The sequence below is a fragment of the Delphinus delphis genome, chromosome 1 (genome assembly GCF_949987515.2).
Source record: "Delphinus delphis chromosome 1, mDelDel1.2, whole genome shotgun sequence".
Taxonomy (NCBI): Eukaryota; Metazoa; Chordata; class Mammalia; order Artiodactyla; family Delphinidae; genus Delphinus; species Delphinus delphis.
The window spans coordinates 139,371,471-139,396,769 of NC_082683.1; the positions used below are offsets into that span (position 1 = coordinate 139,371,471).

Sequence of the window (25,299 nt, forward strand, 5' to 3'; positions counted from 1 at the left end):
GTATGTTCAATGTATACTGTTTTCATAAAATAAGCTTTAGAAAATAAAAAGTACAAAAGTCTCCCTAGCTGGTGGATAAGTGTAAAAGTTAGAATGAGACACTATGCAATGGCATGGATTAGAAAAGGTTGAGAAATACCAATTTGGGATTTTTTTTAACATTAAATTAGTAAACTATCAGCATTATCCTAAACTAGACTTCTCTTAATACATGAGGAAAAGGAAAAACATATACAATACTGTGTAAACCAAAAATATATTAAATAAGCTATTTAACCAGGAAAAATGAAAAAGAACAAACCAACCTTGAAGATGGCATTTTCTACCTTTAAATTAGCAATCTATAGTATATGTAAACTAGAATTCCAAAGATGATTTGCTTACCTCTGGTAGAAAATTGTGTTTTTTAATCACCTGATACAACATTTCATGAGTTTCAATAGCAGGTCTAATATCCCCCTTTAAGACCTAGAAACCAACAATAACAACAAAATTATCCAGTAAAATATGAGTTGACTTTATCTATAATCATTATATAAACGGAAAAATGTAGATTAATACAATTTTGAAGTGTGACTCTGTTTTGGTAATTCAATTTTAGAGATCACAAATGCACTGAATTATAATCACTTTACTTTAATATTGAGAGAAATAAAAGAGGTTTTTTTTTACCTGCAAACCTGGAAAAAAGGCAAGCAAAGCATCCATCCAAGTCCGAGCATTCAGCATTGGCTTGTGGATATGCACATCAAGTAGAAGAGGTGGCTGGCTTATGTACCTCATTATGGCATCGTAGTGCTAAAAAAGGTCACAATATGTGTTCATGAAAGTAGATGAAAAAAGCTGTACTATTCTAAACACAGCATATCATTAAATATATGAAGAAATGAAACCCGAATTTACATATGAATAAATTTACTAAGTAACTGTTAATTAACTATGGAAATAGTTAAATTCCTTTAGATGGAAATCTTCGTAAAATATACTATATACTCCCCTGTGTTCTTAAACTCTGATGTAGAGTACTAAAAACTATAGATAAAATGGGACCTTCTGAAGGGTATAGACCTGAACATCACTATCCTGCAGGATTGTGGCCCAAGGATGCTCTTACGTCCTCTTGAAATATAGTTACAGGCTTCTATATCACAGAATTAGATTCATTTTCTCCTTTGTCTAGGAAGTTTGCTCCCTAGGCAGCTAACATAACATTCTGGTGCTTGTCTACCTAAACTAATGCATCCCATCACTGTTGCCACTCTTACGGTCCACTACCTCTGCCTTTTATGGTCTTAAAAACTCTTTTCCCCTTCTTTTATCTTCTCCTAGATATTTCTCAGCCTTGACAACAGGTTGAGCTGTCAGAGTCAATGACTGATAAAAAAAACCAATAAAAAAAAAACTGTCCTCATGCACCTCAAGAAAATCTTGTTATAATCTAATAAATGATATATTAAATGATATATGTAATAGTGTTTCTAAAAGTATTCAGCGATGACTTATTAGGACTTTTACCAGGTTTTTCCCCTAACTCATCTATTATTTATTAACTATTATTGAGTACCTGACAGATCTTAAAGCACTGTTCTAATCAGTTCATATGCATTAACTCATTTAATCCTCCCAATAAATAGTACTAGCATTCCCATTTTGTGGATAAGGAATAGAGAAAAATATCTAAGTTACTTGCCCAAAGTCACAAAACCAGTGGCACAACCAGGATTTAAACCCACACAGGAGAACTCTCATACTTTTAACCACTATATTGTACTATCTCACAATAATGTGGGTGAACTCATGGGTGGGCAAAGAAATGGTAAATTATTTTGAAAAGAATGTACTGACACAGCTGATGAGTTTACTACAGTTAATTTCAATTTGCTTTAATTACAGACAAAGGCGATCCAATAGGGTTCAATAATCTCTCCCTTCTCCCCTAAAAACATGCCTGTGAGTCTGATCCACACTTAAGACTTAACAGACCTTCTTTTGAAATGAATACCCACTGGTTTGTTCAAGTCTCCAAAGCCCTGCACACTTGGTGTGGTCAAGGACTAGGCCAAACTTCCAAACTATTCCAAAAAGAATTAGAATCCAAAGGAGAAGGCTTTGGATTTCAATAAATTCCCTTCCTTGTGTAAAAGATTAGGTAAAACTCAAATCTACATATTACTCACTGGAAAATCTTGAAAGCTTCTGATGATAGATGAAAATAAAACGACTTTGTAATCTAGTTTTTGCAATGTATGTAGTGTTTACCCTGTCCCTGTCCAACATCATCAGGGAATACTGACCAAAAAACTACTACACATTTAAAAGTAATTTTTCAGAATGTCACTTAGATGATTGAGTTTCTATCAAAATCTGGCAAATTAAATTGGTTCTAAACTTAATACAAAATTGGAACAACTTACTGTATTAAATCTTTCCAGAAAGCTGTCATCTCCAAGCAAGACGTAGGCTTTCAACAGATATTCATAATATGAATCAATCCCTGCTCCAACTCCACTATCTATGGAAAATACATATAAATGTGATTTTTTATTAAACAAGTCTTAAAAATTCTTCATAGAATATAGTAAAGGTACCAGTACATTAAGAATGAAAAATTAGTCTAAACATGAAATTGCTGAAAGTAAAAATTACACATTTACAGAAATATTAACCTTACTACATGAATAATAGTTCCTTTGTTGACAATAGTTTGTATGTTAAAAAAAAAATCTTGCTTTGCAAAATTGGCTACAGAAGTCTTATTTTAAAGTCTTATTTAAAAGCAGAAGATACTAGTTTTAAGAATATTTTTAAAGCTTACTTTCTTAATGAGGAACTTCAAAGAGAAAGCACTAGCAGGTATTATTATGCAATTACTGGATCCTTAATCAGTTAGACATCAATCTTTACAGTTATAATATATATGAAAACAACACTGCTGCTGTTTGAAGGTGACAGTTCTAATTGCTGAAGCTAGCACAACTGCTGGCTTCTTCCTCTAAGATCATCACAGAGGACCAAAGAAAGAAAATAACAAGAAGAAAACTGTTAAGAACTTGGTGGGGGATGGAGGGGGAGGGCTTTGTTCTGGAGCAGAAGCAGCCAGGCATAGCTATGGAAGGATCAAACAGTAGAAAAACTGCTGGAGCTTTGCTCCTGCCTCTCTCCTACCACTGCCTTAAGATACAAAGTCTCCTTCCATGCCTGCTACAACTCAGATCTATGCTCCAGGTAGCCTCAGGAATAAAATCAGGGCACCACATAAGTCCTGTGTGAGGAACTGAACTCAAAAAGAGGTGGGAACTAATTTTAGACATTCTCTTCCCCACCCTTTCCCCTCCAAACTCTTAAGGCTGGTGAATCACAATCTAAATTATAATTACAATTACAATCTTAGAAATCCCTATACTCAGGGCACACTCCAGGCCAATCAAATCAGAATCTCTAGGCGTCAAGGCATTGGTATTTTTAAAAACTTCTTAGAATTCATCCCTAAGATAACTGGGGCTGATAGGGATTGGAATTTGACCTCCCCACAAAGTAGGTGACAAGTGAACATGAACTTATAGGACAAAAACATTTAAGATGCATGACTTTTTGAAAAGAAGAAGAAAGTACTGGAGTAGGAGTTTATCAGAGGAAGAAAATATTAGAACAGGCAAACCAAGAATTTAAAATTAATCTAATGGGGGGACAAGGGGAAGATGGCTGAAGAGTAAGACGCGGAGATCACCTTCCTCCCCACAGATACACCAGAAATACATCTACACGTGGAACAACTCCTACAGAACACCTACTGAACGCTGGCAGAAGACCTCAAACCTCCCAAAAGGGAAGAAAGTCCCCACGTACCTGAGTAGGGCAAAAGAAAAAAGAATAAACAGAGACAAAAGGCCAGGGATGGGACCTGCACCAGTGGGAGGGAGCTGTGAAGGAGGAAAGGTTTCCACACACTAGGAAGCCCCTTCACCGGTGGAGACTGCGGGTGGCGAAGGGGGAAAGCTTCGGCGCCGCGGAGGAGAGCACGGTAACAGGGGTGCGGAGGGCAAAGTGGAGAGATTCCCGCACAGAGCATCGGTGCAGACCAGCACTCACCAGCCCGAGAGGCTTGTCTGCTCACCCGCCAGGGTGGGCGGGGCTGGGAGCTGAGGCTCTGGCTTCGGAGGAGCGCAGGGAGAGGACTGGGGGTGGCGGCGTGAACACAGCCTGCAGGGAGTTAGTGCGCCACGGCTAGACGGGAGGGAGTCCGGGGAAAAGTCTGGACCTGCCGAAGAGGCAAGAGACGTTTTCTTCCCTCTTTGTTTCCTGAGGAGAGGGGATTAAGAGCGCTGCTTAAAGGAGCTCCAGAGATGGGCGTGAGACGCGGCTAAAAGAGTGGACCCCAGAAACGGGCATGAGACGCTAAGGCTGCTCCTGCAGCCACCAAAAAGCCTGTGTGCGAGCACAGGTCACTATCCACACCCCGCTTCTGGGGAGCCTGTGCAGCCCGCCACTGCCAGGGTCCCGGGATCCAGGGACAACTTCACCGGGAGAACGCATGGCGCGCCTCAGGATGGTGCAACGTCATGCTGGCCTCTGCCGCCGCAGGCTCATCCCGCACTCCGTACCCCTCCCTCCCCTCGGCCTGAGTGAGCCAGAGGCCCCGAAGCAGCTGCTCCTTTAACCCCGACCTGTCTGAGTGAAGAACAGATGCCCTCCGGCGACCTACACTCAGAGGTGGGGCCAAATCCAAAGCGGAGCCCCTGGGAGCTGTAAGAAAAAGGAGAGAAAGGGAAATCTCTCCCAGCAGCCTCAGAAGCAGCGGATTAAAGCTCCACAATCAACTTGATGTACCCTGCATCTGTGGAATACATGAATACACAACGAATCATCCCAAATTGAGGAGGTGGATTTTGAGAGCAAGATTTATGATTTTCCCCTTTTCCTCTTTTTGTCAGTGCGTATGTGTATGCTTCTGTGTGAGATTTTGTCTGTATAGCTTTGCTTCCACCATTTGTCACAGGGTTCTATCCGACCTTTTTCTGTTGTTGTTTTTGGGGGTTTTCTTTTTTCTTTAAAAAAGTTTTTTTCTTAATAATTATTTTTTATTTTAATAACCTTATTTTATTTAATCTTACTTTATTTTGTTTTCTTTCTTTCTTTCCTTTCTGCCCTCCCTCCTTCCTCCCTCACTCCCTCCCTCCTTTTCTTTCTTTCCTTTCTTTCTTTCTCTCTCTCTCTCTCTCTCCCTCCCTCCCTCTCTCCCTCCCTCCCTCTCTCTTTCTTCTTTTTCTCCCTTTTATTCTGAGCCGTGTGGATGCAAGGCTCTTGGTGCTGGAGCCAGGAGTCAGTGCTGTGCCTCTGAGGTGGGAGAGCCAACTTCAGGACACTGGTCCACAACAGACCTCCCAGCTCCACATAATATCAAACGGTGAAAATCTCCCAGAGATCTCATTCTCAACACCAGCACCAGCTTCACTCAACGACCAGCAAGCTACAGTGCTGGACACCCTATGCCAAACAACTAGCAAGAGAGGAACACAACCCCACCCATTAGCAGAGGCTGCATAAAATCATAATAAGTCCACAGACACCCCAAAACACACCAACAGACGTGGACCTGCCCACCAGAAAGACAAGATGCAGCCTCATCCACCAGAACACAGGCACTAGTCCCCTCCACCAGGAAGCCTACACAACCCACTGAACCAACCTGAGCCACTGGGGACAGACACCAAAAACAATAGGAACTACGAACCTGCAGCCTGCAAGAAGGAGACCCCAAACACAGTAAGATAAGCAAAATGAGAAGACAGAAAAACACACAGCAGATGCAGGAGCAAGATGAAAACCCACCAGACCTAACAAATGAAGAGGAAATAGGCAGTCTACCTGAAAAAGAATTCAGAATAATGATAGTAAAGATGATCCAAAATCTTGGAAATAGAATAAACATCATGCAAGAAACATTTAACAAGGACCTAGAAGAACTAAAGATGAAACAAGCAATGATGAACAACACAATAAATGAAATGAAAAATACTCTAGATGGGATCAATAGCAGAATAACTGAGGCAGGAGAACGGATAAGTGACCTGGAAGATAAAATAGTGGAAATAACTACTGCTGAGCAGAACAAAGAAAAACGAATGAAAAGAACTGAGGATAGTCTCACAGACCTCTGGGACAACATTAAACGCACCAACATTCGCATTTTAGGGGTTCCAGAAGAAGAAGAGAAAAAGAAAGGGACTGAGAAAATATTTGAAGAGATTATAGTTGAAAACTTCCCTAATATGGGAAAGGAAATAGTTAATTAAGTCCAGGAAGCACACAGAGTCCCATACAGGATAAATCCAAGGAGAAACATGCCAAGACACATATGAATCAACTGTCAAAAATTAAAAACAAAGAAAGCATATTAAAAGCAGCAAGGGGGCTTCCCTGGTGGCGCAGTGGTTGAGAATCTGCCTGCTAATGCAGGGGACACGGGTTCAAGCCCTGGTCTGGGAAGATCCCACATGCCGCGGAGCAACTAGGCCCGTGAGCCACAACTACTGAGCCTGCGCGTCTGGAGCCTGTGCTCCGCAACAAGAGAGGCCGCAATAGTGAGAGGCCCATGCACTGCGATGAAGAGTGGCCCCCCGCTTGCCACAACTGGAGAAAGCCCTCGCACAGAAAGGAAGACCCAACACAGCCCTAAATAAATAAATAAAGAATAAAAAAATAAAAGCAGCAAGGGAAAAACAACAAATAACACACAAGGGAATCCCCATAAGGTTAACAGCTGATCTTTCAGCAGAAACTCTGCAAGCCAGAAGGGACTGGCAGGACATATTTAAAGTGATGAAGGAGAAACACCTGCAGCCAAGATTACTCTACCCAGCTAGGTTCTCATTCAGATTTGATGGAGAAAGTAAAACCTTTACAGACAAGCAAAAGCTGAGAGAGTTCAGCAGCACCAAACCAGCATTACAACAAATGCTAAAGGAACCTCTCTAGGCAAGAAACACAAGAGAAGGAAAAGACCTACAATAACGAACCCAAAACAATTAAGAAAATGGGAATAGGAACATACATATCGATAATTACCTCAAATGTAAATGGACTAAATGCTCCCACCTAAAGACACAGATTAGCTTAATGGATACAAGAACAAGACCCATATATATGCTGTCTACAAGAGACCCACTTCAGACCTAGAGACACATACAGACTGAAAGTAAGGGGATGGAAAAAGATATTCCATGCAAATGGAAACCAAAAGAAAGCTGGAGTAGCAATTCTCATATCAGACAAAATAGACTTTAAAACAAAGACTATTAGAAGAGACAAAGAAGGACACTACATAATGATCAAGGAATCGATCCAAGAAGAAGATATAACAATTGTAAATATTTATGCACCCAACATAGGAGCACCTCAACACATAAGGCAAATACTAACAGCCATAAAAGTGGAAATCGACAGTAACACATTCATAGTAGGGACTTTAACACCCCACTTTCACCAATGGACAGATCATCCAAAATGAAAATAAAAAAGGAAACACAAGCTTTAAATGATACATTAAACACGATGGACTTAATTGATATTTATAGGACACTCCATCCAAAAACAACAGAATACACATTTTTCTCAAGTGCTCATGGATAGATCATATCTTGGGTCACAAATCAAGCCTTGGTAAATTTAAGAAAATTGAAATTGTATCAAGTATCTTTTCCGACCACAACGCTATGAGACTAGATATCAATTACAGGAAAAGATCTGTAAAAAATACAAACACATGGAGGCTAAACAATACACTGCTTAATAACGAAGTGATCACTGAAGAAATCAAAGAGGAAATAAAAAAATACCTAGAAACAAATGACAATGGAGACACGACGACCCAAAACCTATGGTATGCAGCAAAAGCAGTTGTAAGAGGGAAGTTTATAGCAATACAATCCCACCTTAAGAAACAGGAAACATCTCGAATAAACAACCTAACCTTGCACCTAAAGCAATTAGAGAAGAAGAACAAAAAACCCCTAAAGTTAGCAGAAGGAAAGAAATCATAAAAATCAGATCAGAAATAAATGAAAAAGAAATGAAGGAAACAATAGCAAAGATCAGTAAAGCTAATAGCTGGTTCTTTGAGAAGATAAACAAAACAGATAAACCATTAGCCAGACTCAGCAAGAAAAAAAGGGAGAAGACTCAAATCAATAGAATTAGAAATGAAAAAGAAGTAACAACTGACACTGCAGAAATACAAAAGATCATGAGAGATTACTACAAGCAACTCTATGCCAATAAAATGGACAACCTGGAAGAAATAGACAAATTCTTAGAAATGCACAACCTTCCAAGACTGAATCAGGAATAAATAGAAGATATGAACAGACCAATCACAAGCACTGAAAGTGAAACTGTGATTAAAAATCTTGCAACAAACGAAAGCCCAGGACCAGATGGCTTCACAGATGAATTCTATCAAACATTTAGAGAAGAGCTAACACCTATGCTTCTCAAACTCTTCCAAAACATAGCAGAGGGAGGAACACTCCCAAATTCATTCTACGAGGCCACCATCACCTTGATACCAAAACCAGAAAAGGATGTCACAAAGAAAGAAAACTACAGGCCAATATCACTGATGAACATAGATGCAAAAATCCTCAACAAAATACTAGCAAACAGAATCCAACAGCACATTAAAAGGATCATACACCATGATCAAGTACGGTTTAGTCCAGGAATGCAAGGATTCTTCAATATACGCAAATCAATCAATGTGATAAACCATATTAACAAATTGAAGAAGAAAAACCATATGATCATCTCAATAGATGCAGAGAAAGCTTTTGACAGAATTCAACACCCATTTATGATAAAAACCCTGCAGAAAGTAGGCATAGAGGGAACTTTCCTCAACATAATAAAGGCCATATATGACAAACCCACAGCCAACATCGTCCTCAATGGTGAAAAATGAAAGCATTTCCAGTAAGATTAGGAACAAGACAAGGTTGCCCACTCTCACCACTCTTATTCAGTATAGTTTTGGAAGTTTTAGCCACAGCAATCAGAGAAGAAAAGGAAATAAAAGGAATGCAAATCGGAAAAGAAGAAGTAAAGCTGTCATTGTGTGCAGATGACATGATACTATACATAGAGAATCCTAAAGATGCTACCAGAAAACTACTAGAGCTAATCAATCAATTTGGTAAAGTTGCAGGATACATAATTAATGCACAGAAATCGCTTGCATTCCTATACACTAAAGATGAAAAATCTGAAAGTGAAATCAAGAAAACACTCCCATTTACCATTGCAACAAAAAGAATAAAATATCTAGGAATAAACCTACCTAAGGAGACAAAAGATCTGTATGCAGAAAATTATAAGACACTGACGAAAGAAATTAAAGATGATACAAATAGATGGAGAGATATACCATGTTCTTGGATTGGAAGAATCAACATAGTGAAAATGACTCTACTACCCAAAGAAATCTACAGAATCAATGCAATCCCTATCAAACTAACACTGGCATTTTTCACAGAACTAGAAAAAGAAAATTCACAATTTGTATGGAAACACAAAAGACCCCGAATAGCCAAAGCAATCTGAAGAACAAAAAACGGAGCTGGAGGAATCAGGCTCCCCGACTTCAGAGTATACTACAAAGCTACAGTAATCAAGACAGTATGGTACTGGCACAAAAACAGAAAGATAGATCAATGGAACAGGATAGAAAGCCCAGAGATAAACCCATGCACATATGGTCACCTTATCTTTGATAAAGGAGGCAGGCACGTACAGTGGAGAAAGGACAGCCTCTTCAATAAGTGGTGCTGGGAAAACTGGACAGGTACATGTAAAAGTATGAGATTAGATCACTCCCTAACACCATACACAAAAATAATCTCAAAATGGATTAAAGACCTAAATGTAAGGCCAGACACTATCAAACTCTTACAGGAAAACATAGGCAGAACACTCTATGACATACATCACAGCAAGATCCTTTTTGACCCACCACCTAGAGAAATGGAAATAAAAACACAAATAAACAAATGGGACCTAATGAAACTTCAAAGCTTTTGCACAGCAAAGGAAACCATAAACAAGACCAAAAGACAACCTTCAGAATGGGAGAAAATATTTGCAAATGAAGCAACTGACAAAGGATTAATCTCCAAAATTTATAAGCAGCTCATGCAGCTCAATAAGAAAAAAACAAACAACCCAATCCAAAAATGGGCAGAAGACCTAAATAGACATTTCTCCAAAGAAGGTATACAGACTGCCAAGAAATACATGAAAGAATGCTCAACATCGTTAATCATTAGAGAAATGCAAATCAAAACTACAATGAGATATCATCTCACACCAGTCAGAATGGCCATCATCAAAAAATCTAGAAACAATAAATGCTGGAGAGGGTGTGGAGAAAAGGGAACACTCCTGCACTGCTGGTGGGAATGTGAATTGGTACAGCCACTATGGAGAACAGTATGGAGGTTCCTAAAAAATTACAAATAGAACTACCATATGACCCAGCAATCCCACTACTGGGCATATACCCTGAGAAAACCATAATTCAGAAAGAGTCATGTAACCAGAATGTTCATTGCAGCTCTATTTACAATAGCCCGGAGATGGAAACAACCTACGTGTCCATCATTGGATGAATGGATAAAGAAGATGTGGCATATATATACAATGGAATATTACTCAGCCATAAAAAGAAACGAAATTGAGCTATTTTTAATGAGGTGGATGGACCTAGAGTCTGTTGTACAGAGTGAAATAAGTCAGCAAGAGAAAGACAAATACCGTATGCTAAGACACATATATGGAATTTAAGAAAAAAAAATGTCATGAAGAACCTAGGGGTAAGACAGGAATAAAGACACAGACCTACTAGAGAGTGGAGTTGAGGATATGGGGAGGGAGAAGGATAAGCTGTGACAAAGTGAGAGAGTGGCATGGACATATATACACTACCAAACGTAAAATAGATAGCTAGTGGGAAGCAGCCGCATAGCACAGGGAGATCAGCTCGGTGCTTTGTGACCACCTAGAGGGGTGGGATAGGGAGGGTGGAAGGGAGGAAGATTCAAGAGGGAAGAGATATGGGAACATATGTATATGTATAACTGATTCACTTTGTTATAAAGCAGAAACTAACACACTATTGTAAAGCAATTATACTCCAATAAAGATGCAAAAATAAATAAATAAATAAAATAAATAAAAAGAATAAAATTAGTGTAATAAACACACTAAAGAGATAGGGAAGATATCAGCAACACAAAAGGAGAAGAAAATAAATCATTAATTGAGAAGAAATTATGGAATAAAAATATAACAAAATTCCATAATAGATGCGATACATAGCATCTAGGATACAGCTGAAGAACAAATTAGCAAACTATAAGACTGCATGTAATAAAAGGAATTGCAAAAAGAGATATATAAAAATGAAAGAAAAAAAAATAAAAATGAAAGAGATAAAATAACTTTTAAAAAAAGATCAACTTTCAGCAATTAAATACACCAATTATATATTGAAAGGGCCCACAGAATACCAAAAGGAGAGATAAAGAAAATTCTACACATAAAATTATTGTGACATTTTCAGAAATTTCTCTTTGTCACTGATATTCTTAATTTTCCAGAGAAAAAGATCACAAATAAGGGCATAAAAATCAGAATAACAGATTTTTTAACAGGGTGTAAGAAAACAATACAGTTATATTTTCAAGGACTTGAAAGAAAAGAACTTGAACAGAAAATTATTTACAGCCTAACAGTCTCTCAAATATGAAAGCATAATAAAATTATTGTTAGACATGTAAGGCCTCAGAAGCTATTAAAAGCTACTGAGAACAGTTTGGGATAAATACTTATATAAGAAGAGAGGCAAATCTAAGAGATGTTGCAAGAAATATACAAAGTACAGGTGACAAAACACCTTGTTAAAGTTTATTATCTTTAAAGGAAGAGGGAGGGGGCAGCACTAAGAGCAAAAGAAAAAAAAGAAAACATTCATAATCAAAAGAACTAAATATCTATATGATATCAACATAACAGAGGATGAGGGTTTGAACAGAAGGAAACAAAAGGATGGGAGAGCATGCTAAAGTTCATGTCTCACTAGAAGGTAAATATAGCTTTCAATTAAAAACAAAAGGATTAAAAGGAAACAGAAAAGGTGAGACACACTGAAATAATAAGGTAGTATAAATAAACCCAAATATATTTACAATACCAATAAACAAGAATGGACTAAATTTACCAATTAAAAGACAAAGACTGACAAATGGATTTTTGTCAGTAAATCTGTAAAATCTATAAATTTTACAGCAGTTACACTTATGGCATGAGCCCCTGCAAAAATTGAAAGTAAAAGGACAGAAAAAGACTTATCAGGCAAATATTAAGCAAAATAAAGCCAATGTAGCTGCACTACCAACACATAAAATAGACTTTAACACAGTATTATTAGAGATGGTCACTGCATAATGATGAAAGGTTCAACTAAGAAGAGACAGCAATTTTAAATGAATGCACCCAATGTATAAAGCAAAAATACAACTAAAAGGAGATACTAATAGGTCCACAATCATTACCAGAAATTTTATCCACCTTCTTTAATTCTTGATATGTCAAGCAAACAGAAAATCAGCAAGGACCTACACAGCATTATTAACTGAACAAACTGACATATATAGAATTTTATAACCAAAAATTAGAAAATATATATATTTTTTCTTAAGCACAAGTGAAAGCTGACCATGTTCTAGGGCAAAAAGATAACCTTAATAAATTTCAAAGGTATAGGTATCACATAGATCATAAGTATCATATAATATCAATAATATTTTTTAAAAGCACAAGTAACCCAATAGAAAATGGACAATATATAAGAACATCCACATTAAAAAAAAAAAAAAGGAAACATATATAGCCAATAAATACGAAGAAGTGTTCAACATCATTGGTGATCAAAGAAATACAAATCTAACCACTATGGGAAATCATTTGTACACCCATCTGATTGGCAAAATCTTTGAGTATGACAATGCAAAGTGTTGGGAGAGGATGCTGATCCACAGGATCTCTTTTATGTTGCAGGTGAAAGTGTAAAGTGGTGAAACAACTTTAGAAAACAATTTGACATGTCTCCTGAAGTTGAACTTTAACTTATCCTATGACCTAAAAATTCTACTCCTAGATATACAGACAAAAGAAACTTTTATACATGTATAACAGAAGAAACAAAAATATTCATGGCACTAGGGTTCACAAGAGTAAAATCGTAGAAACAATCTAAATGCTCATAAATAATGGTTTATTCACACAATAGAATATTATGCAGCAGTCAAAAAGAAAGAACTACATGCAACAATGTGCAAGAATTGTAGCAATATAATTTTAAGTGAAAAGTCTCAAAATGTCTCATACGACATGATGCCGTTTTATAAGTTAAAAACAAAACAAAAAATATATTTTTAAGGAATACATATAGATGCAATAAAACTGTACTAAAAGGAAAGCAAGGGAATGATCAATACAATATCAGAATGATGGTTATTTCAGTTAGTGACAGAGGTATGAGATTACAGAGATATGGAGAGTCAAGGACCATATGCAGAAGTAGTATGTTATCAAGTTAGTTGCTTTTATAATGGATGGTCCATCTGTGGGTGGTTACTACATTATTAAAAATGACTAAATAAAATAGGCCATGCATGGGCCAATGAGGAGAGTGAAATAAGAATTAACAAAAGAAATTATAAAATTCTGAAGCCAGGATTCAGATCAGTTTCAGGAAGGGACCATTTAGATAACACTTTGAAAAATTTTAGACAATATTGCCTCTATTAGTGAATAGAGGCAATAATTTTATTTTAATATGTTCAAATTAATATTTATATCATTTTCATTCATTTAAATATATGCAGTTATTTATTTTATATATAACATAAGCCTTTAGGAAAACAGAGAAATGTGTAAATTAGACAATCAAATCTCATTAGGAGTAGTCTAGTATATTTCCATTTGTCTATGCCTGTTTTATAGGAGTGTCTTATAAAGATAAAATATTTTTTATATGATCTTACATCCTGTTTGTTCATAAAACATTGTTATATGCTTTGTCCCCTGATCCAATTCAATTTAAAAACTTACTGTTTCAACACTGATGCGAAATAATTCTCAAACACTGATGTTATTCTTTACTGGTGATCACTGTTTAGACTGTTTCCAAGTTTTCCACTACTACAAATAATTTTATGTGATTAACATCTTTGGGAACAAATGATTTTCTACCTTTTATGTTGTTTCCTCAGGCTAGATGTCCAAAAGTGAAATTCTTAATCAAAGGAACTAACATCGTGAGCACTTACTTCATAGTAAGTGTAGCATATGCCAGGCACTGTTATAAGTTCTTTACATTAACTCATTTAATCATAATTCTAACTGATTCACTTTGATGTATAGCAGAAACTAACACAACATTGTAAATCAACTATACTCCAATAAAGATTATATAAAAAAACAAAACAAAAATCATAATAACTCTATGAAGTAAGTACTATTATCCTCATTTTACAGATACAGAGGCACACAGAGGTTAAATAACTTGCCCAAGATCACATGGCTTCAATTCCAACAATATGAATCCAGGGTCTATGCTCTTAGCTACCATGCTATATACTACTTCTGGAGGTAGGAAGAAAAAACATAAGGGTTGGTGATAACATTATTAAATACAGATTTCCACTTAATTACACCTTGATATGAGATGGCTGAGGTATTCTGATCCTCTAATCTTCAAAGAAATTAGTTCTATTGTTTCATCTATAATGCTATAAGGCATGAAATAGTACACTTAGCCATCTAGATTAAGTGTGCTATTATTATTTGGCACCAAGGAAGAAAATTTGGCTACACTGGTTAAAATTCTAGCAATCTTGTTGAGAAACTATGCTTTATACTGTCATAAAGACTATTTTAACAAATAAAAATCCTTTATTTCCCAACCATTTTGAGGATGACAAGGCTTAATTTGAAAAGCCCAACTTACATACCTTTTCGTACCCAATCTCCAGTATGAATATTTATAGTCACGCCCACTAAATTACTACTTCGCTGTCTTTTCTCCCAGAGAAAATCAAGAGCTTTTCTTGCATATTCCTATAATAAAAAAAGAAAAGTATACTTGAAGAACTGCATATCTTTGGCAAACAGGAAACAAAGAAACAAAAATCAAAGGCCCATAGTATATTTCAAGGATTAAGAAAAATTCCAAAGATACTTATAACATACATTAAATTTCCTTGCAAGTCAAAACTACTGGCTCTTTCAGCCAATTGAGTTTAGTTAAAAAGAACGACTCTAAAAATGCTATTTAGTGCCAATGATCTCACTTTGAGACCATCCTTGTTCATCTGCTCTTGTAGTACAGGTCTGCATTCACACACATGTATTATTAAAGTAAAAAGAACTGGCATAATTAAATTAACTTATTAAAATAATTTCTATCTTTTATTTTTTTTTTTGCGGTGCGCAGGCCCAGCAGCCATGGCTCACGGGCCCAGCCGCTCCGCGGCATGCGGGGTCCTCCCAGACCGGGGCACGAACCCACATCCCCTGCATCAGCAGGCAGACTCAATTTCTATCTTTCAAATGCAAAGTAAAAATCTCCTTAGATACTCTAATTTACAAAACTGGAAGAGAATTTCAAAGTTGGTATGCCATCTTTGAAACAGAATAGACATTTCAAATCCTACATTTTAAACAGCCAGCAACTTCATTAGTGAAGAGTAAGTAAATCAACTAGTATTCATTTGACAATACCAAAATTATAACCTTATAATAATATTTTTCTCTTCTTTTTTCATTTATTTTTGTCACTTAGACACTAAATTAAAATTATTTCTGGTCAAATTCTTGGCTTTGGATGAAAAGATGTTACAAAACAAAAGCAAAGAACATGTACAAAAGAGTTTCTAAGTTAAAATTAATTTCAGAGCATGAATCTACTCAGCATTGCAGAAGTACTTCTATAAAAGAAATCATTAAACCAATTTGTCACTCTGCAGATTGAAAAATAGGATGTAAAATAGTCTTAATTCTTGACTATTTATGCTGAATTTTTTAAACAAAGGCAGATTGCAACTTTACTTAATGGTATAATTTCAGAGCTGGAAAGTTTCATAAAGATTACATTTCCCTATTCCTATCTTATAGCTAAGGAAAGAGGCCCAGTGAAATCAAAGATTTAACAAAAGTTTAAAACCGAATAATAGGACAACTAATATGAGAATTCAGATCTCTTTATATAGCAATATATTAGACCAAAAAGTCAACAAACTTTTTTCTGACAGGGGCCAGACAGTAAATACTTCAGGCATTATGGGCCATTCAGTCACTGTCACAATTACTCAACTCTGCCACTGTAGCATAAATACAGCCATAGACAAAAATAAATAAATGAGTGTGGCTGTGTTCCAATAAAACTTTATTTACAAAAACAGGTAGTGGCTGGATTTCACCTCAGACTGTAGTTTACCAGCCCTGTATTAGCTTGAGTCTCTGTCAACTGCATTAGGTTGCTTCTCTCATAATAAATCACTGTACATTCAAGAAGTTAAAGAAAAATCACAGTTTTAAAATATAAAATAACCCAGTGAAAAAAGGTTGGGCTTTGAATTCAGAAAGGCATGGATTCTAATTCTGGTTCCACTCATTCACCCTTTAGTCAAATACCTTTGAACCTCACTTTCCTCACGTGTAGATGCATCAGTATCTCAGAGTCTGTAGGTCAAATTAAATTAGAAAGTATGCAAAAATGACATTTTTGTAAATGAAGGGAAAATATCACAGCAAGTTATAGAACAAAAATTAAACGAAACAAGATAAACTTGTCCTTAAGATACTTTGAACATACAACCACACAAAGACCATTTAACTTGTTTTAAATGGTCTCTAATGCTAGTATATAGTCCCTATTTCTGATTGTTCTATGTGTACCATTTGCTGAATTTTAAAAAATTCTTCTAGGTCTTCCCTGGTGGCGCAGTGGTTGAGAGTCCGCCTGCCGATGCAGGGGACACGGGTTTGTGCCCCAGTCCGGGAAGATCCCACATGCCGCGGAGCGGCTGGGCCCGTGAGCCATGGCTGCTGAGCCTGCGCGTCCTGAGCCTGTGCTCCGCAATGGGAGAGGCCACAACAGTGAGAGGCCCACGTACCGCAAAAAAAAAAAGAAAAAAAAAAGAAAGAAAATAAATTCTTCTAAGTTATATGTTTTAAAAATTGGCTGTTACTATTGCACTCCAATGACATGGTTAAACAATTAGCTAAAATAAAAACTGCAAGACATAGCTAGTCCACAACAAACTATTTGGGGGATATTAAGTCTTTGGATGATGAATAATATTTCCCCTTGGAGTAAACAAACTTACAGGTGAGACTTAAGTGCAAAAAACAAACTCAATGAGACTTAAGTGCAAAAATTTCACTATGTTTTAGAAGATAAGTGAAGTTTTCAGAAATGAAACAGACCATCTAGAAGTCTAACAATAAAACACAGATAGTATTTCATGTAAGACATTTGTGATATCAAATTTCATATAGGTAATATGGCTAAAACATTCTGTAAGAATAAATCTAAAAACTTACTTTATAGTTCGTGAACAAAAAGCAAAGTTGTACTTAATATAACTTCTATGTTTTTCAAAATTAAAAACTATGTGCTGGAATTTAGACAAAAAGTTCACTAAATAACAGAAATCATCCAGTTCATTATCTTAATACTTGATCAATGAAGAAAAGCTATAAAGTTAGTTATGACCAATACCCAGGAAATCAAAGACTATGAAAAGCAAACCTCAAATATCGTTGCTCCTGTGAATCGACTTAAAGCAGCAAACTCAAGGATCAAGGTACCTGCACAAGCTGTACAGGTATCTGTTTCAGTTCCTGTCCGAGCTTCTGGTTTTCTGATACCAAACTTTAAATTAATCTAAATAAAATCAGAAGATTATCATTAGCAATTATCAAGAGATAATGACTTCTGGATAAGAAACCATTTTTCAAACAAGACTTTTAATCAAGTCATGAAAATAACTGATAAAATAACTAAACACTGAAATTTTATCTGATGATCACTGTGACCCAATTAACATCTAGGGAAGTACATTCTAAGCACATAATATTCATGGGATAAATAAGTTTTCACTTAGCTCCTTCCTCAATGATATCAAAATTCAGTATCATTATAATAATTACACAGAGGAAATACCTTCTATTACAATCCTGTTCTCTGGACAGTTTGAACTAGTTAGTACCAGAATAGGAAACCATACCAGTCCTAAAAGAAATTAGGTTTAATTGAGAATTTGTGAAAAAGCAGTACTATATTAAATAGTCTTTCACAGAGAAAAACCTAATTAAGTTATAGTATATATTTAAAAGGAGATTAAAATTTTATTTACAGGTTTAAATAATTTTGAAATAGAGAGTATATTACCTTGCTGATAGACTAACAAATAACACAAAGAAAACTTTTTCAGCCGGCCAAATAATACCACAATATAAACCTGGATTAACCAAAACCAACCTGACCAGAAACTAGCTCTAAGGTTTTATGTGAGTTTTAAAAATGACTATTGACAATTACAGTAGCATTTCTATCCAGCAAACACTTCTGAGTTAAACCCATTAATGCAAATGATATCAATTATGTATTCATATCCAAGAGGTTGATTGTACCAATTTTCATGAGCAAAAGAAGTATTTCCTAAGCGTGTTTAAGAAAGGATGGGAAGGCAGTTATATTCTACCTGTAGTCCTCTTCTAAAAAAGTAATCTTTAAAATTTTCTTGAGAAGAATCAACATTGTGAAAATGACTCTACTACCCAAAGCAATCTACAGATTCAATGCAATCCCTATCAAACTAACACTGGCATTTTTCACAGAACTAGAACAAAATATTTCACAATTTGTATGGAAACACAAAAGACCCCGAATAGCCAAAGCAATCTGAAGAACAAAAAACGGAGCTGGAGGAATCAGGCTCCCCGACTTCAGAGTATACTACAAAGCTACAGTAATCAAGACAGTATGGTACTGGCACAAAAACAGAAAGATAGATCAATGGAACAGGATAGAAAGCCCAGAGATAAACCCACGCACATATGGTCACCTTATCTTTGATAAAGGAGGCAGGAGTGTACAGTGGAGAAAGGACAGCCTCTTTAATAAGTAGTGCTGGGAAAACTGGACAGGGACATGTAAAAGTATGAGATTAGATCACTCCCTAACACCAAACACAAAAATAAGCTCAAAATGGATTAAAGACCTAAATGTAAGGCCAGACACTATCAAACTCTTACAGGAAAACATAGGCAGAACACTCTATGACATACATCACAGCAAGATCCTTTTTGACCCACCGCCTAGAGAAATGGAAATAAAAACACAAATAAACAAATGGGACCTAATGAAACTTCAAAGCTTTTGCACAGCAAAGGAAACCATAAACAAGACCAAAAGACAACCCTCAGAATGGGAGAAAATATTTGCAAATGAAGCAACTGACAAAGGATTAATTTCCAAAATTTACAAGCAGCTCATGCAGCTCAATAACAAAAAAACAAACAACCCAATCCAAAAATGGGCAGAAGACCTAAACAGACATTTCTCCAAAGAAGATATACAGATTGCCAACAAACACATGAAAGAATGCTCCACATCATTAATCATTAGGGAAATGCAAATCAAAACTACAATGAGATATCATCTCACACCAGTCAGAATGGCCATCATCAAAAAATCTAGAAACAATAAATGCTGGAGAGGGTGTGGAGAAAAGGGAACACTCCTGCACTGCTGGTGGGAATGTGAATTGGTACAGCCACTATGGAGAACAGTATGGAGGTTCCTTAAAAAACTACAAATAGAACTACCATACGACCCAGCAATCCCACTACCGGGCATATACCCTGAGAAAACCATAATTCAAAAGGAGTCAGGTACGAAAATGTTCATTGCAGCTCTATTTACAATAGCCTGGAGATGGAAACAACCTACGTGTCCATCATCGGATGAATGGATAAAGAAGATGTGGCACATATATACAATGGAATATTACTCAGCCATAAAAAGAAACGAAATTGAGCTATTTGTAGTGAGGTGGATAGACCTAGAGTCTGTCATACAGAGTGAAGTAAGTCAGAAAGAGAAAGACAAATACCATATGCTAACACATATATATGGAATTTAAGGAAAAAAAAATGTCATGAAGAACCTAGGGGTAAGACAGGAATAAAGACACAGACCTACTGGAGAACGGACTTGAGGATATGGGGAGTGGGAAGGGTGAGCTGTGACAAAGCGAGAGAGAGGCATGGACATATATACACTACCAAACGTAAGGTAGATAGCTAGTGGGAAGCAGCCGCATAGCACAGGGATATCAGCTCGGTGCTTTGTGACCACATGGAGGGGTGGGATAGGGAAGGTGGGAGGGAGGAAGATGCAAGAGGGAAGAGATATAGTAAAATATGTATATGTATAACTGATTCACTTTGTCATAAAGCAGAAACTAACACACCATTGTAAAGCAATTATACCCCAATAAAGATGTTAAAAAAAATAAAAATAGATAAATTGAGTTTCATAAAAAAAAATTTTCTTGATACTTCAGAGGATAAGAAAATAATACAATTTTCTTTGTTTTACTATAGTGCTCTTAGTAGCTTCTGTTTCAATTTCTTGTCTGCTTCTCATGTTATGGCAAAAGTGAAGACATGCCAGATTCTTCAAAATTCAGTGCCTCCATTTATAACAAAAACTAAATATGTTTACTAAAAGTAAATTTAATTAAATAAACATCAGGTGGTTTAAAATAACTTTGCTTTCAATTTTAATATGCTAAGAAAACAAAAAGATTAACAAGTTTAAACCACACTAATAAGCAAAGAAATTTCAAATTTTAAACCACACAAGCAAAGAAATTTCAAATTAGAACATGTTTCCATTTTTTTCCTCCTTAAATTCGCAAAAGAATGATAATATACAGTGTGGGCAGCAGTACGACACATGCACTTTTACACAACACAGGAAGTATAAAAGTAGAACCTTTCTGGAGAGCAACTGATCAGTAAGTACACAAAGCCTTAAAAAGCTCTCCCCGTTTTATGACTTATTATTTCCTCTTCTAGTAATTTATCCTAAGGGAGAAATAAGTTAAAAAGATGTATATAAGGATATTCAAGGAAGAACTGTTTAAAAATATCACAAACTAGAAATTTAAATAAGAAATTTAATACTAGTCTGTTTCTTAAAAAAAATAAAAAATGGTGTTGGTCACGATCCACTAAATCAATGGGTAAACGAATGAGCTGTGACCTCCCCGTTTGAAAAGCATGCTATATCATGCTGGATCTCCAGTCAGAGATTTCTTGATGGAGGAAATGAGTCTTATTTATATTGGTAGAGAAGTTATTCCAGCAAGCCAAAAGGCATGGAAATGAAAACAAAAACAAAAACAAAAAATCCCTAGGTGCTTTGGGGAACATAAATAGATTATTCTGGCTGAAATGGGACATTCATTTCATTGGAGTATGGGGTATGAAAGAACTTCAGAAAGAAAGTCTATTGTCAAACCATAAAGAAACCTGAAAGCTAAAGGACATTCAGTGCAACAGGCAGAGTCAGTAAAATTCTGAGAGTAGTGTAATTTGATAAAAGTTATGTTTTAGTAAGATTAATTTTTTAAGTCTCTGAAGCAAAAACCAGAGAGAAAAGAGTAAAATAGGTATTTATAATAGCTTAGGAATAAAATTATATTAGTTTCAACAAGCACAGCAGCAGTAAGAAGAGAAAAAAATTAATAGAGCTTGGTAATGGCTGAGGTGTCTGGCCTGGATAAGAGGGAAAGAGTAATAGTGTTAATAAAGGATGAAATATACCAGGAGAGCGTTCTTTCCATCTCAATGGCTTCTTTCCCTCTGCCTTAAATATACAATTTTCTTGGGGAGAAAACAAAAAAACTCCCTCAACTGACTCTGCTGCCAACTCTCTTTAACTACCAACATAGAGGAAATCTCAAAATGAATGGTCCCACACTTCCACCTACTTTGAATCCTTCTTCCCCCTTTATTCTGCCACATTATATCCTTCAAGGCTCTGTTTGCACCTAATTCTCCTAATGTTTGCTGGAACATCTCCTTTTGAAACTCTTTTTAGGAATTTATAATACCTTACACTACTTTGTGGTTCTCCTCCTCAGTCTCCGAACAATCTCCTTTTCGCTGCTCTACTTCCTCCTCATTCCTCTCTGTTCTATATTCTCTTTATACCCTCTCCTCTGGAGAGTTAACACCTACTCTTACGCTTCCACCGTATCTCCTGCACAAATAATTCTGTGCCCAAATTCCAGTCTGGCATCTGTTTCTTCCTTCTGCAGAATAATCTATTGTGTTATGCAATGGCACATAAAAGGCTTTAACTAATCTAAATTCTCACACCATTCAAATGCAAACTAACTGAAATGTCAATATAAATTTCTTATATAGCTTGAAGAATTTTTTTTCCAGCCTCAAGCAGGTGAGGAACAATGGCTGCATCACAAAAATTGATTTTTTTACAATAGTGAAGAAGGATACAAAGACTGCTATATTTTTCAGAACTACTTACTCTTGGATAAGGAAGGCCACTGGTAGTATTGAAAGCTGGTAAAAGTTTGTAACCCAATTGCTTTGCCATTTGGAGAAGTTCATCATTGTACCACTGCATGTACTCGCCTTTTTCTTTCAGCATGATGGCCAATGAGTGTCCACCCAAAAGACCCCTAAAATCACAGAGGTGAAACATTAGCCACATTGTACAGATACTTAAACATCATCACCTAAAAAGATGTGGGTATCTTATTATCAACAATTTAGAGTACATAAGCAAAGATCACAGAAGAACTTAACTTTTCCCCTAACTCTGGCTACTCATTTTGTGGCAAACCATATTACATAGCCAGTATTAAAAAAAAAAAAAAAAAAAAAAAAAAAAAATCAGATGTTTTATCTGTTGTAAAGTGTTTGGCATTCTTAAATACCTTAAATTTTCTTAAAATAAAAAACATCCTAGAAATCATTTATCTTAACAAATTTAACAGATTTGATTTTAAGAAATTTTAAATTTAATTATAGTATCATGAAATCTCTGACTCTTAGCATAACATTAAAAAAAAAAACTCCCCACTCTGTATTAAATGTAATAGACTAATACACTCTGTGAAAAACTACAAAGCTATTTCTTAAATTTAACTGAAGAATAGATTCACTTTGTCTGAAAAAGGAAATGAGTTACAATAACACAAAAGTAACCATTAAATATAAAACTACATGTTGAAACGTGAATTAATAAATCCTGTAATTCCTGTGTTCCAAGAATATTTCAAACTGTTTAGTTCAAAGGTAATCCTATAAATTCAGTTTCATTTGGCTTGAAGAGGTGCTGCTTAAGGTTAGTAAACTAGATAATCTGGCAAAAAACCTGCGACGTAGCTAATACTCAAATATTCGACCTATAGTCAGTCATTTTTTAACAACAAACAAAGATTGCCTTTGATTTGAGTCTACAACTATTCCCAAAGCCTGTTGCTCTCTGTGCCTCATATAATGCAGGGTCATCCCACAGCCTCTGTGTTTTATAATACCCCAACTTTTATCTTTTAAACATAAGAAATTTCTTGCTTTATTACCATCAAGAAATAAAGAGTATACCCTTGGCTTTTCTGTTATTAAAATTAGAGCTTTAGTGTCTCACATACTTACCCAAGAACTCTGATGTTTGTTTCAAAGACTGATACAACTACATCATTATCTAAATTAACATCTCTCAAAACTTTTCTCACCGCATCTTCAAATTCTTTAGTTTTATTTAATACCTAGGAGAAGAAAATTATTGAAAACAAAGTCCTTTTCGACCAAGACATAGAGAAATATCCTCAAAATGAGCTGCTAATAGCAAGTTAATACCTTAAGACTCTAAAAAGTAACACATACAAAAAACTTTTCTCTTAAACCTATTATAAAAATGTGATACTATCGAAAACTGAAAAAAAATTAAATGCTCATTTATATTGCAAGGAATCTTTATTTAGACACACTTCTTTTTTTAGACACACTGAAATATCACTAGGACTTTAAAACAATCATCATCTGAACTGTCAGCTGGTGTGTATGACCCACGACTTAGAGCTACAAGAGGTGAGCTCTACTGGGATTTGGCTTCCAAGTCAAAACAAAACAAAACAAAAACCGCCCTATTCACCAAACATCATTTAAAAAGTTGCTTAGTCTCAGAAGAAAGCACATCCTTCAACTGATCCTAAATCATACACCACTTGCCGTCTTCACCCCATGGATGCCGCAGCCCCTAACTAAGGAGGCAGTGCAATGTTGGGGTCAAGACCAAGCCCTGATTTGAATTGTGGTTCTTACTTCTATCTCTGAGCCTATTCCTTCATCTACAAAAAGAGGGAACACCTACTCTCATAGGTTTGTTTTCCTAAATGAGGTAAGGTATGTAAAGTACTTTTAGTAGAGCACCTGACTTAGTTAAGTGCTTGATATCATTACTATTATTACCATTATTACCATGAGGGTCTACAATCCTAAGTTAAGAACTCTGAATGCTTGCAATGAGCTCCATGAAGGTGGGGTGGGGGTGGGGGGGTGGGGGGGGGGTCACTGTCATTACACAGGTTGCTTTAATTTTTCAGTCTAAATTAAGGCTGCACAAGTAGATGTTACTTAGATCCCAGGTCCATTAAAAGTGGTTTCCCTTTACTTGACTGTTTAATCTTTTTGTTTGATAATATTTTATAGTGCTTTCTCACTTGATTTGATACTTCACTAAAAATTCTAATTTAAGTATTAAGCATTCCATAAGAGCATCTGACTAAAATTCAAGTAAAATTTAGGGTAAGCCTTGAGTAAAATATAATACAAAACCTGATTTTAAATTGAGTGCTTTCCCTTCTTAATCTCAAAGTCCGTGTAAATTTTGCAGCCACAAATGCAGATGCGCACAGCCCTCTATCACTTCTAGAAGGAAACACAACTGTTCTACTCACTCCTTACACACACACCCCTTCTTAGTATCATTTTGTTCATTTTATTCTTCCAAAGTCTATCTCCCGAGAACTGTTCCCAAGAATAGCACCAACGCTATTTGTTTCAAAGGAGAATAAAAATGGGAAGAGAGTTCTTTGTCCATAATTAGCTAAAAATTCATTCTAACATCTCCATTAGTTG

General features: G+C 36.0%; 1 protein-coding gene across 3 annotated transcripts in view; it reads right to left on the reverse strand.

Annotated features, from left to right (window-relative positions):
• The window catches only part of EDEM3 (ER degradation enhancing alpha-mannosidase like protein 3), a 97,506-nt gene that overhangs the window by 50,782 nt on the left and 21,425 nt on the right, over positions 1–25,299 (reverse strand). For all 3 annotated transcript variants that reach the window (XM_060035271.1, XM_060035268.1, XM_060035265.1), the window contains exons 5-11: positions 23,815–23,927; positions 22,682–22,835; positions 17,867–18,001; positions 15,066–15,171; positions 2,415–2,512; positions 673–798; positions 385–468 (exon numbers count right to left, since the gene is read on the reverse strand). In XM_060035271.1, coding sequence (XP_059891254.1) covers positions 385–468; positions 673–798; positions 2,415–2,512; positions 15,066–15,171; positions 17,867–18,001; positions 22,682–22,835; positions 23,815–23,927 — 816 coding nt within the window. The remainder of the gene's footprint in view (positions 1–384; positions 469–672; positions 799–2,414; positions 2,513–15,065; positions 15,172–17,866; positions 18,002–22,681; positions 22,836–23,814; positions 23,928–25,299) is intronic.